Source organism: Musa acuminata, chromosome BXJ2-4 (genome assembly GCF_036884655.1).
Source record: "Musa acuminata AAA Group cultivar baxijiao chromosome BXJ2-4, Cavendish_Baxijiao_AAA, whole genome shotgun sequence".
NCBI classification, from domain to species: domain Eukaryota; kingdom Viridiplantae; phylum Streptophyta; class Magnoliopsida; order Zingiberales; family Musaceae; genus Musa; species Musa acuminata.
Genome location: NC_088341.1, coordinates 39,803,896 through 39,817,705, shown reverse-complemented (window position 1 = coordinate 39,817,705; position 13,810 = coordinate 39,803,896). Strand labels below are relative to the sequence as shown.

General features: G+C 42.8%; 2 protein-coding genes across 2 annotated transcripts; one reads left to right on the top strand and one right to left on the bottom strand.

Annotated features, from left to right (window-relative positions):
* The first annotated feature begins 1,741 nt into the window (after positions 1 to 1,741).
* LOC103983069 (homeobox-leucine zipper protein HAT4) lies at positions 1,742 to 3,429 on the top strand. Its single transcript, XM_009400223.3, has 4 exons — positions 1,742 to 2,113; positions 2,237 to 2,559; positions 2,654 to 2,733; positions 2,808 to 3,429. Exons 1-4 carry the CDS (start codon positions 1,936 to 1,938, stop codon positions 3,100 to 3,102), a joined length of 876 nt encoding a protein of 291 aa, XP_009398498.2. The 5' UTR covers positions 1,742 to 1,935; the 3' UTR covers positions 3,103 to 3,429.
* A 3,640-nt stretch (positions 3,430 to 7,069) lies between these two features.
* Positions 7,070 to 12,667, bottom strand: LOC135610837 (oligopeptide transporter 4-like). The gene is made up of 6 exons (XM_065105808.1): positions 12,104 to 12,667; positions 11,930 to 12,027; positions 8,542 to 9,105; positions 8,220 to 8,472; positions 7,952 to 8,134; positions 7,070 to 7,878 (listed from the first exon to the last, which is right to left on the bottom strand). The coding sequence occupies exons 1-6, from the start codon at positions 12,605 to 12,607 to the stop codon at positions 7,264 to 7,266; spliced, it is 2,217 nt and encodes a 738-aa protein (XP_064961880.1). The 5' UTR covers positions 12,608 to 12,667; the 3' UTR covers positions 7,070 to 7,263.
* Positions 12,668 to 13,810: the final 1,143 nt, after the last annotated feature.

Below are 13,810 nucleotides of genomic sequence, written 5' to 3'. Positions count from 1 at the left end.
GGATTGAGATCGTCATGTCGGACCTAAGAAACTGAATTCCTAAGTGATTTTTGCACAGATTCTAATCCCTTTCTGATTATCTAATAATAAAATAAAATAATTTTATTGAAAAAAAAGTCTAGATTAAAGTATATTGGGACTACAATAGAACACAAAACCATTGGACCATTAGCATACTTAGTTAAGTGGTTGCCTTCCAATCAATCAAAATTTACTGTAACAAGAATATATATATATATATCATAAAAATAATAAAATAATGTAGGATGTACGATCAAAATTAAATAGAAGATAGATTTGTTGCTTATAGAGACACATGCTAAATATCAAATTTAGAAGAGTATCTATCAAGAGGTTGTAGTAACACTAAGATTAAACATTTGAGTCTAGAGGAGCCATCACCACTCCTAGGTGACATGTAGCTCTGCCCTTGGTCGACAAAGCATCCACGCCCACATGAGCTGCATTCCATGGTTTGTATTCCATCCTTGACTTATATTGCATTGTTTATAGACCAATCAATGCAAGGGGCTGTTTCTGAATCCGATGGTAAAACCCATCATCTAAACTAAATTACTTAGAAGAGAGAGAAAGAGGAAATAATGGTTGGAAATGATGGCACTACGTGTGACTCGCTATAATGTTATTCTACGAAACACTAATAACTCGTTCTTCCTACCTTAATACCCCCCTACCCGTCTTAGGAAATCCATGTAGCTTTGCATGATTTTTTGCCACATCAACACATATTTTGACTCTCCCATAGTCTATGCTATGTCGTATTTCTCTTTTAGAGGAAAAGGAATCCATCTCAGTTAGTATTCCCACATATGGACTAACATAAATCTAACCCGATTTATTAGCACTGCTTGTGGAATTGAATTGAAATCACGGTGCAATTTTATCGTTTGTTAACGGTGATCATATGGTAAATGGACGAGACGTCGTTTTCCTCCCGTTATCCGTACGGCCCGACAGCGGGACGAGGCTTCGCACGTGCGGGTCGCAACCCCAGGCGTCTCCTACCGACGGTTACGATCCGCTCGATCGCTCATCGGACGGCTGGATGTTTGCGTGGGGAGACCCACAAGTGCGGGCCCATGAGGTTTGACCGCACGTGCAGGGATGGGGATTTGGCCGTACGTGCGCCGACGCGCTCGTTGGCGGGACATCCCACGTGTGCGGCACATGCGTGCATGTGCGTCCACGCGATCGCCCTCGTGAGATGCGAACGCCGTGGCTGTGGGAGGGGAAGGGACACGTGGACGGCCGGCGGGCGGTCGTGGGAGGCATGATGCGGCAGGATCCGAGGAGAAGCAGAGAAGAGAATAGCAGATGGGGTGTTCGATGATAGATAGGATGATGTGATGATGGTGGGGAGGGTACAAGTTGAGGTGATGAATTGACATTGCGAACGGTGTTGCAATTTTGACTCTCGACAGGCTTCAAAGTCATGATAAGGTCATATTTGGGTCAGAGAAAACTCTTTATCTTGTATGTATTTTGAGGGCAGTTTCATGTACTTAAGAGTGTCTAGTTTGTACACGTCTAAAGCATGCATGTAGTGGGTACGCGGTGGAGCCCACGTCGCGTTTGAGCATGAAACGGAATGAAAAAGGAAGAAACATGGAAACCAACGGCAGAAAAGTCAATGGTCAAAGTAGCAGAGGCCGCCGGTTAAGGGTTTGGCAGACCAAGCCACGGGTTTCTCGCGGAGGAGAGAGAGAGATTGGTAGTAATTATAACGAGACACAAACTATTCAATGCCCTCCTCCCCGAAGAGTTCCTCCGTTTCCCAACTCCCCTGCTTCCGTTCTTTTGGCGTCCATCTTTCTTCGGACTGCTCTGTGGATCTTTACAGCCTGCTAAGAAGGTGAGATAGAGTAGGAAAGCCAGTGAAAGAAAGGAAGGAAGGAAGAGGGGGAGTGGTCTAAGATGATGATGATGATGGGAAAGGATGATTTAGGGCTGAGCCTCAGCTTGAGCTCCTCCAACCTGAATCTTCAGCTCAACCTTATGCCTCCTTCGTCGTCTCCTGCTTCCAGTCCCAGCACATCACCGTCTTTTTATCGCCATCAGAAGGGCCGATGGAGTGATCTCGTTGTCCACTCAGGTATCGAGTTAGATCTACTTAAGATTCGATCCAAAGCTTCTTCTTTCAGTACAAATCTTAAGAAAAATGATTGCAAAAGCATGTGTTTCTTATCGAATATGTTGTGTACGTACGTTTGGGTAGCAGAGAACGGACCAGTCTTGGACGTGGGCGGGGCAGCAGCGGAGTCACGACCTGGGCCCCTGCTCCGAGGAGTCGACGTGAATTGGACGCCGCCGGGCGGCGAGGAGAGGAACAGTGGGGAGGACGCGGGGGCGTCGTCCCCGAACAGCACGCTCTCCAGCGTGAGCGGCAAGCGGGCGGAGCAGGACCTTCAAGGACCAGCAAGCTCGCGCGGGGTCAGCGACGAGGAAGACGCCGAGGGCTCTCGCAAAAAGCTCCGCCTCTCCAAGGACCAGTCCGCCATTCTCGAAGAGAGCTTCAAAGCACACAACACCCTCAACCCCGTAAGCCTCTAGTTGTACGACGTTAGTCGGACATTAGCGGAGACCGTGTTGGTGTGACAACAGTTCATGAAGTGTCCTTGTTTCTTTGTGACAGAAGCAAAAGCTGGCGTTGGCCAAGCAGCTAAACCTGAGGCCGAGACAAGTGGAGGTGTGGTTCCAAAACCGAAGAGCAAGGTATCATTATGCCTCATTCGTGCCATTGTTTTGGTGACACGATGCTCATGTTGTTACCACTTGGTTGGTTCCAGAACAAAGCTGAAGCAAACAGAAACGGACCGCGAGCTCCTCAAAAGGTGCTGCGACACCCTCACAGAAGAGAACAGAAGGCTGCAGAAGGAGGTGCAAGAGCTGAGAGATCTGAAGCTCTCAGGACCTCAGTGCTACATGCACACGACTCCCCCCACCACCCTCAGCTTGTGCCCTTCCTGCGACCGCATTTCCAACTCCGCCACCACCACCGCAGTCTTCCACCGCTCCCGCCCTTTCTCGATGCCCATCCGCCGCGTTCTTAGCTCAGCCCACGCCAACCGGAGCTCAAGTTAATCAGCAATAGAACCATACCACCACGATCATGGTACCGAGCTTTTAGCAAGATACGGTAGGGGAGTAAGTAGATAGTGTGAGGTACTGCTGTTGTCAGTGCATGAAGGTGATGGCTGTGGGGAAATCCTGTCAGCTTTTCTTTATGACGGGCATTAAACTCAACTCAACTCAGACTAAATTAGTGTTTTCTTCAAGTGTTTCAGTGATAAAGACCAAAGCCTTCTTTATATAAGTACGGCTCTAATGGTGTTCTTTCTTTCTTTCCTTCCTTCAACATAAGTTGCTTTCCCTCTTCATAAATCCTAGTCAAGGAGGCCGTATGACAGTGAATTGTTGCTGCTGGCTCTGTGAGTATATTACGGTGTAATCTCCACTTCATGTGACCATGGTTGATTGATGCACGCTTTACTAGCTCTTCTCGCATCTGATGTCAACCAAACAAAGGTAGGCCAGCAGGCATCAAGTCTTCATCACCATTATCACCAATACCCACATCGTACCACCCAACACAACGTGTAATCTCCACTTCAGGTAACCATGGTCGAAGCACGCTTTGCTGGCTCTTCTCGCATCTTATGTCAGCCAAACATAGGTCGGCAGCAGGCATCAAGTCTTCGTCACGTTTATCACCAATAACCACATCGTACCACTCAACACAACGTGGGGAGCAAAAGCTGGAAATCGCACAGGAATGGCTGATGTATATTAATCATCATATCACTGCTGCTCTCGTGTTTTCCTTTTTAAGATAAACTATATATCATTAAAACTTGAAGTACAAAATCGAACAGCCTGCGGATCATCCGCGGCGAACAAAAGTTGATAGTTTAGAGATCTGCCTAAAGCCGCCAGTGGCTTGCACAGTTGAGAGCTCCAGGTAAAAATGAGTAAGACTATCAAGCAGGTGCAAAATATCACAAAACATCGATCTCAAGAATCAAGAAGTAGTGGTCAATCCCTTGACAAAATTAACAAGTTGTATTAAATCGGACTTGATCCATAAACAGATAAGCAATAGAGATGCGAAGTGCAGATGCCTCAGCCATTAGGGGATTAGCAGCTTTGCAGGGGCCGCTTCCCAACCAAAGAGATGAGCCAGATGAGTCCGTGATACGGTAGCCTGTACCTACAGGAAGATCCAAAGAAATAAGTGAGTCATCCAACTCAATGCAGTAAAGAAGCCCTAGCCGAGAATCCTTTAGACTGACATCCATCTCTTCAACAGCTCTTCACGAGACAGTAGAAACCTTGGCTGGATGGTTGCGTTACTTAGCATTATTCCAATTGTTGCATAAGAACTAGAAACATGTAGTAATGATGGAAAGAAGCTTATTGCGAGAATACTTTTTTCAATGTAGAAGCTTCAAAGATCCAATCATCTTGAGTCCAAGGGGGCAGGAGCTGGAAGCGAAGGTTAAGGTTCCATTAAAGTGCTTCCCAAAAGGTCTAGTAACATTCAAGTAGGATATGAGAAGAGAAGTCTGAGAACATGTGACTGATGTTGGAGATAAAGTTTAGAGATAAGAAACGGTTCTAGGAAAGCTTCCACAGGAAGTTCTTTTATCTTCGGGGCAATCCTTTAGCCGCCAAATCACCTTTCAATCCTGTCAATAGTCCTCTTAGTGTAGCATCCGAATCATTAACGATTGTATTATCTATTACGGTGCAGGAATCATCCTGGGGACGATGATAAAGATAAATAGATAGGATTTTTCTCACAAGCAAGGGACGAAAGAAAGATTCTAGGTTAATTAAGTTCCAACATGACTATAAGATTGTGGTTAGAGATGATAGTAAGGTTTCTAAAATTACACGCCTCAACAAAGGTTGGTCATTTATTAATGAGGGTATTGTTAAGCCATGGGTTGTCTCAAATATTAATATTGTAGCAACTATTAATAATTTTTCTGAAACCGTCCTTGATATTGGCAGTGAGCTTAAGGATAGACTTTGTATATGATAGTTTTAAAGAACATTAATTTAAGAGGGATTATATTAGGATTAAGCTAAATGAGGATAAGTAGGTTTAGATTTATGTGAGGCACCCAAATCTAAATCAATTATAAGGTTTGGATTGGAGTCTAATAAGGATGGAGCCACATTCATATGATTGGGGCTGAGAGTTAGGTGCAAATTGGGCTGAGGGGGGAAATATATGACGTTACCTGATTGATCGTTTCTATACTTTGACTTATAGCCCATAGGCCTGGTCCTCTTCAACCTTTAGTTGGAGGTTGGCTACCCTAGGCATAGAGACGGAAGCTCCGAGAATAGTCTTAGAATTTTTCTGATGAGGAGTTAGGAATAGAGGAGTAGTGATTGATTCAGTGACCCACTCTATCGCATTTGAAGCAAATGTTCGATAGGTTTTCAAAAACTATTGATTTAAAGAATTGTGTAGCATATTCTTTGATCCAAAGACATTAGAGAAGAGGGTCAGATAGGTTAAGAAGAATGAAGATCCCAACAAACTTATCATGAGTGCAAGAGAGTATAATCTCATTAATTTTTAAAAACTAATTGATTTTGAAGGTGATCTAACAGAAGATGTTAGGCTATAACATTTCAAGGGAAAGTTTTAGGAATTGATTTCTGAGAGTTTTTTTCCATTTTTTCAAGGAATGATTGGAAATTTGGTTTCCAAAGGATTAGAGTGAGAGCTTGTCCCATGATAAACCAGGGGCTACTAAAGATGACATGAAGTATTATCATTTTAGAGTTGAAAAGAGAGGAAGGTTACGAGACATTTCTTGATCCTTTCGGGCAAGGGAGAGATTAGCAGGGTCGAGCTCGATGCTTAGAGATGACTATGCATAGATCATGTATAACTTTGCCTCTAGAGAGGGGTCTGGACACCAGGCTCCAACACCATGAGCCCCTCGGAATAGTTCAACCCATGAAACAATAGTAGAGATTTTCACCGAGGGAGAAGGCATGGGCCTGGAAACCTGAGAAGCATAGATTTTCAGTGAATCAAAGGATAGGCTAGGGGGCGTAACTATCAACAAGAGAGTTTTAGATTTTTTTACCATGGGAGGGGAGTATGTCATTAGTTGCTCAAGGGTTAAAATTCGTTGGTTATGAAGATAAGGGGGGAAAGGGCTCCAAGAATAGAGGGGATCGAAAAAGGGATGCGACATAAGGAGGAAGATGGGGAAATAAGATTCCGGAGGCTTAGATTCGGCTCTATATTATTATACTATTGTTATCATATTGCTTACTCTATTTTGTTTTTAGTTTTACCTTCCTTAAAATGGTATGTGTTTACATAATATAGAATATATAGAATATTAAAGAGAAAATATTTGATTAAAATATATTCAACATCAATTTAAAGTTATTTTTTAAGATAAAAATTTTACTTGAATTGTATGATTAATTTTTATTCGAGTAAATTAAGTTTAAGATCAGACGTTGAGAAAATTAAACTTTACTTAACATTATCTTATAAGGAAACACCATGAAAAGGTGCCTTATAAGGTCACTTGTATATACCTCGGACTATTTCCTACAAATAGATAGAGATTCATATTAGCTGTAATTAATAATTATGTGAGAAGTTATTTTTAAATATTATTTTGTAGAATTTATGTGTCATAGAATATATTTGATTTAAAACAAAGAATAAATAAACTTGGATTTCCAGCAATTTTCCTTGATGGCAGCCATCGACAGGGAAAGAGAAAGATGGCTCTTTTATTTGACATGCATACTCTGCTTGCTTGGATATGAGGAAATTAAGAGTGGGTAACATTACAACTTTGCTATTAATAAGAAAGCCATAAGCACATGCAGCTGCATAACCCATCAAATCATATTTAAACATTCGTATTTTATTTTATTGTTGAGACATTGAAGTGATTAATGCATTGTTACACAAACAAAGAATGGATCTCAAATTATGGATGCAAAGTATTTTTGCCAATTTCGACATACGCTAAAGTAAATTGGGTTCAGCAGTCTCTACTTGGAGGATGCAAAGAGCAGCTGAAGCTGATGTGCTGCTGCACTGATGGATGGATAGAGAATCCATTACTAAATATCTTATGTTGACATCTTTTTTTTCGGTTCCTTCCACATCCACGTCAGGATGATCTAATGAGGCAATCCAAATCTATTATCTACCGCAAGTAGAGAAAACGGAGCGTTGCCGTAGATTCGCTAGAACTGAGGGCAGCCGTCGACTTGAACTCCCTTAGCAGTGGGACACGACGCCAGCGGGCAATGCTCCCCTTCAGCTCCCCACCAGGTGATGCTCTTGTTCTCCATGCTCAGCGCAAAGTAGAGCAGCACCCCCATGAACGCAACGCCTGCGTCCAGCGCAGCCGACAGGATGTAGTTGTACCTCTCCCACCACTTCTTCCGGTACCGGAAGACGAAGAAGTTGAACGCCGTCCCCACCGCAATCCAAGCACTGAAGTTGAGCGGGGTGGCCGGAGGCATCATCCCGGTGGCCCCCAGCAGGACCGGCAGGTTTATGAGGGGGATCCATGACTGCCTCGGGAAGGCCTTGTGGAACAGCCACACGATGATCGGGCCCAGAGCTCCGACCAGGAAGAACCAGTTGAGCGATCCGTAGTTGCCTTTGGGCCCGAAGATGCGCCTCGGTCCGACCAACCCCCAGATCACCGACGCGTCGAAGAAGACGCGATCCGACGGGCATGTCCAGGGGCTGTTCGGAGGTAGAAGACCGGGATGGCATATGTTCTCGATGGATCCCAGCAGCCACCATGCTACACCGAGGTTGATCGTTCCCGCGATGATGGTGCCGATGAACTGTTCGACATTATTCCCACAAAAGGCGTCACATCATGTCCTACGCGGTAGCAAAGCGGTAAGATCGAAGTACCTGAACGAGGAACATAGATTTGGGCGGGATCTTCATGTAATGTCCGAGCTTGAAGTCAGCGAGGAAGGACACCGCTTGGGCCATGCTCATATAGCCATATACCTTGAAGCAGACATTGGAGATGGGCTTCCCAGGTTGTATCAAACCCATGATGTACTCTGTTATGATGTTTAGGCCTGGAGTCTTCGTCGTCCAAGAAATAGAGAAGACCGTAAGCGATTATAGCATAACACTACCTGTGATCTTGCAGGAAGGGTCATGCACGTACCTGGTTTGTTGTCGCGGTGATGATGCTTATTGGGAGGGTGAAGACGAAGGCCATCCCACAGGCGAAGATGAGCCCCCACCATGGGAGGTGAACTTGGTCATTCAACACGATGCAGAGGATGAGGGAGACCGTAAACGTCACTGCAAGGAGTAGGTAAAACCACCATTCCGGTATATTCTCGTACTTCTTCATCAGCCTCGTGTGGATGTCAGGCTTTCCTTTATATGACGCACGAAACCTCTCGTAGATCTCCCTGCATCGACAGTGGAAACGCTGCACACCAATCGAGATGGAGGAATCGTACAGAGCGAGAGAGGGTTACCTTCCGTAGAAAAAGCAAACGTGCGTGAGCGTGGCAGTGATTGCAGAGAAGCCAAAGCCATAACTGAGGGCGAAGAACATGCTGAGATTGATCCTCCCCTGCTGCTCATACGCCGCCATATTGATCTCGAACTGATTGTTGACGATAGCGGTGATGTTGTAAGGCTGGCCGGCGGCCGTGAACAGATCGGAGGAGAAGATGGGGAAGGTCTTGGCGTTGTACAAGTTGAAGCCCCAGTAAGCGAGCGGGATGGCGACGTACATGAGCAGAGCGTAGCCGATGAGGACGTTGACGATGGCGAAGAAGGGACAGATGAGGGGGCTGAAGAGGAAGGAGGCGACGGCAGCCCAGTCGAGGGTGAAGGCGCCGACGCCGAGTCCCTGGAGCCCGGACCCGATCTGCTGAGCGGTGACGGACTTGGAGAACACCCAGCAGACCCAGGAGATGTTGGTGATGGTTGGGAAGAAGTAGCCGGGGACTGTGTACCATGTGAAGCTGCAGATGAGTGCGATGACGAAGAACTTGGCTCTCGACATCCGACGATCTTCCTTCTCATGCAACGCCCTGAAGCATTCAGACTTATAATTATGATTTCTACCTCAGAATATGAATTAGAGAAGACAAAGCTTTGACAGTCTTAACTACACAATACACTATATTGTCATTGTATTCTTTTGACTGCAGCTGTTACGATCAAACAGTTGAACGGCTTCATGCAGATTCAATACTGGAAACATATAGTGACGAACTTATTATGAATGCAGTAATTTTTTTCATATATTTATATAGATTTTGTGGAAGAAATTTTCAATAAAACATTTAAATTATGTAATCAAATTATTTACTTAAATATGTGATTGATTCTAAAATTATAGCTTGATTAAGGATGTAAGGATCATTGAGTTATTATTTCATATTGATCTCTATCATGATCTTCTATCATGTATCTATAAGATTAATTTTTTTTAAGGATATCAATCTTTGATCGATCGAAATAATTGAAATATCTTACGAGTAAGAAGCTATGCAAGAGAGTTTGTTAGTTGGTCAGAAATATAGACGTGAAAAACATATAGTTGATATCTAACAATTTGGCCTCTAACAAAATAAAAGTTGAAGACAATGTATTTCATGCGCAAGTGGAATACCAAATTAACGTATATGTGGATGATTCCAACATCATCACATTATATTATAGAAGTGGATTGGAAGGTGATATCAAGTTGGTATAGTAGATTAGTGACCAAGTTGAGTTCTACAACATGGTGGTAATGGCTCGATATTCAGCCTCAACGATCGATCTTATGATTGTATTATGTTTCTTGGAACTCTAACTAATTAGATTTGCTTCAAGGAAGATAAAATAGATTAACATAGATGTTCTATTAACAGTGTTGCTTGCCCAATTACTATTGGTGAAGACATATAGATGAAGTGATAAATATTTATGAATAGAAGGTCGATGATTGAGAGTTCTTTTAAGATATCACATGACACATTTTAGTGCAGACCAATATCTAGGTCGATCCATGAATTATGATAATTTATTGACCACAAATGAGATGCTTAGATGTATAAGATACGTATTACAATAAACCAAGTATTTGTTGATACTGTGTAAGATCTGTAGGTGTAAGATCTGTATTACAATAAGTTACCATCATATAATTTGAGTAATTTAACCATGGAAAATGAGGTGACGATTTCTTTGACATTCTATATATTTGCATTTGATAATAAATATTAAATGTACTTCTTTTAAGATAGGAAGGTCCAGAAAATATGGATGTTGCTATCGCTCCCAAAAAAATAGCTTAAAGTTCCTAAATCAAAAATTGATCTATTAATTGTTTAAGAAATTGCTTAATCTCTATGGGACTATTGCTTATAATAATAATATCATCTACATAAATAAATAGATATATGGTACTTCTTTTTTGTTATCATATAAACAAAAAGGTGTTAGACTTAGAGTCGACAAAGTCAACTAATATAAAAAACGAGTCAAGTTTGGTATACGAGACTCTTGGAGCTTAGCAAAATCTATAAATTTAGCATTGGGACATATTCTCCTAACATTTTGATTGTTTCTAATGAGCAACAAAGAGAATTATTAATGTAACCTAATAGATCATGTCCAAAAAGTAGATTAATGGATTATGCTATGCATAATTATCATCTTTCGATAGTTTTAAAGAGATTAAAATTAATTATTGATGGATATAAATCTTATTGATTAAGATAAATTATTATTTTATGAGGTCAACAATAATTGAAACGTTAATATTGATGAGGAGGAAGACATGATGTCGATTGGTTCGAGAAGAAGACATGATGTCGATTGGCACGAAAAGAATAAGAGGACTTGTTCCAGTTCTAGATTGCCTATTAAGTGTAGCTGAAAAATGAGTTGGAATAATAGCTAGAGGAGTCAACGACTTTGATTGTAGACGTGCGTTACGAGCAGGTCGACTGCTGTAAGAAGAGGCGTTGGCAATGCTACCGAGAAGCCTAACGGAGGAGAGCCCACGTGCCAGTGGCGGAGGCAGCGATGCAGCCATGTTCGATCAGCAACAGCACAGGGAAGATTTGATCGCCGATCAAAGGAACCAAGGGAGGACTCGAACTAAAGAAGCAGAGGCCTTCGTCGGTGATGACAGAGCCTCTGCCACCCGCCTGTTTGATAGAGCCCCATGGTGGATGTTAGAGGAGGAGAGTATGTAGTTGCTACAGCGACGTGAAAGAGGTGTTATTGATGCTATAGATCAGTGAGGAAGCAACGTTGCTGTTGCCACAGCGTTGACGATAAATCAGTGATATGTCCTAGTGCAGATCGACGATGAGAACCAATAGGGAAGGGGTCGGGGATGCACCAGTTAAGAAGAGGTATTAGTGATGAGGAGACGGTGAAGTTGCTATAGCAATGAGGAAGACGTGTTGCTGCAGCGGCGATAGCAGATCAGGGAGAACTGTTCTGGTACAGATCGACGATAAGAACTTAAAAGAGGGATTTGCCGAAGCCAAATCTGCGAGCAAGACACCACGATCGTCGGAGCGAATAGGGGAGGATGGTTGCTGTCTGCCTTTGATTGCAGATCAGCGAGGTCTCACTATCTGCGGTATGTGAGTGATGTGAGGAGGGGATGCCAATAATAGCTCACTGTAGATGTGGAGACTCTGTCCCAAGCACATCAGAGAATAGGTAGAGGAGGAGAAGTCTGTGTCAAGACAAGGGGAGCTACGATGGTATGAAGAAATAGAAAATTTATTATGAAAAGTAATGATTTCATTCGAGAGAATTTTTTTTCGATCATGGATTTAAATTATTCACTTAAATTTATGATTTCTCTTCACAAATTTGTATGCACGTAAGGAATGTAAAAATTACCGGAACAAAGAGACCTGGACGAGCGTGCTGGGCCACCACATGTGCGCCGGCTCCACCACGTACCTCCTCATCAGCCCCGCCCACCCATACCCGAGCACCTGCGTTATCCCTCCCATCAATGGTTGGCCCATCAACATCATCTTCCTCCTTGGAACTTACGAACAGACGATTTACCTGGGTGGTGATGATCAACAGCCAGCTAGCGATGAAGCTGATGCTCCTCCCGTAGAAGGCTTTGATGATGTTAACGATGCCGATGGCGTAGGCGGAGCCGTTCCCGAAGGCGGCGCCGGCGTTGGCGAAGATGGAGATGAGGACGTGCTCCTTCATGTTGAAGGGCCCCGGGTTGAGCGACACGGCGCCGAGGCCCGGGAGGCGGAACCGCGTCGTCGGCAGCACCCGCGCCAGGAAGTGGCCCAGCGGCAGCGACGCCACCTGGACGGTGATCTGCGTGATGATCAGCGGCTGGCTCCGGTAGCCGAAGAACTGGTTGAGGAAGGAGAGGAGGCAGCAGGACAAGAGTCCCAGCGACCACATCCGGAACGTCCACACCGGCAGCGATGGGTCGTCGCTGTTCATCACCGTCAGGCGCACCTGCTCGATCGGCGACAGCTCGTCCTCTTCCATCTCCCTCTCCACGTCCATCGCCGACGCCGCTGCACCGACACCTCCTCCCATATCCCTAAGAAAGAGGGGCTCTGGCTCTTAGAAGGGTTCATGGAATATATGGAATTACCAGCACTTGGGTGGAAGTCGTCAGGCTGCTGACTTATCGTCTCGATTTAAACAGCAAAGACAGCTGGCGAATCGTATATAAGATTCTGTTTATTTGTGAGAGGGATTCAGCCGAATCTAACGGGCAAAGACGAATAATTACTCGTAACTTCTCTCGTGATAAAGGAAAAATCCGATACAGTCCAATAAAGTGTTGTTGAAGTCAGAGATCAACGGAGGATCCAACTTTTTCTGGGCAACGCCGTGTCTTCTCTAGGTTGGCGTCACCAAATCTACAGCTCCATTGACTTCAATCTATCGCCATCAAACGACTCCGTCAGATAAATTCTGCATGCCTGTAAAAAGATCAAAAAAATGAACTTAAAATATTAGACAAATAAAGAAATAGAATTTTTATTAATTACAACGCCCAATGTAAGTCAACAACAGCGGTTGGGTTGATACAACGCCCATATCGATTCTTTTACTAATTACATTAATACTTCCTATTATTGAAATAATAATAATAAAAAAAACTAAATTATCCAAAAGGTTAAGAAGGAAAATTAGTCCAAACCCATTCACATGCATTATTTATCTGGGTTTGATGAGTCATGTTTGGACATGACACATATTTGATCCATATATTAGATAATTATGAAATTATCCATTTACCCTTGTTATGATAACCGGAGTTTGGCTATAAATAAATCACTTCTTAATACGATATTTGTATAAAATAAATAAATTTTTATCAAAAATATAAGAAAAATAGAAACTGAGAGGAAGAAAGAAAATATAAAAATTTTCTCATTTTTACTGAGTTTCTTGGTTCCATTTATTTCTCTTTGTTGAATATTTTCATATTTTTCATAATTGTATTCAAAGAAGAATCATTCTGGTTGTATTTTGGATGACTCCTCGATGATATTTACACAAGGCCGAGCAATATGCTTAGGACATTGCTTGCATGCCTCTGAATTCCTCTTCTAAACTTTTTATTTTAATTTTTATATATTTAATTTTTTTTTGTGTAATCAAAGACATCGCTTCTTATCTTGATTTGGTTTTTTAGATTTATATTATTGATCATATGTTCATCGGTGTGACTTCTAATTTCATATACAACTACTATTAGAATAAAAGTTAAATAAATAATAAAAAGTA

Coding starts and splice junctions, on each gene's coding strand:
- LOC103983069 (XM_009400223.3), top strand. CDS start 1,936: ATGATGATGATGATGGGAAAGGATGATTTAGGGCTGAGCCTCAGCTTG. Junction 2,114..2,236: donor TGATCTCGTTGTCCACTCAG/GTATCGAGTTAG, acceptor ACGTTTGGGTAG/CAGAGAACGGACCAGTCTTG. Junction 2,560..2,653: donor CACACAACACCCTCAACCCC/GTAAGCCTCTAG, acceptor TCTTTGTGACAG/AAGCAAAAGCTGGCGTTGGC.
- LOC135610837 (XM_065105808.1), bottom strand. CDS start 12,607: ATGGGAGGAGGTGTCGGTGCAGCGGCGTCGGCGATGGACGTGGAGAGG. Junction 8,473..8,541: donor GTTTGCTTTTTCTACGGAAG/GTAACCCTCTCT, acceptor CTGTCGATGCAG/GGAGATCTACGAGAGGTTTC. Junction 8,135..8,219: donor TCACCGCGACAACAAACCAG/GTACGTGCATGA, acceptor TGGACGACGAAG/ACTCCAGGCCTAAACATCAT.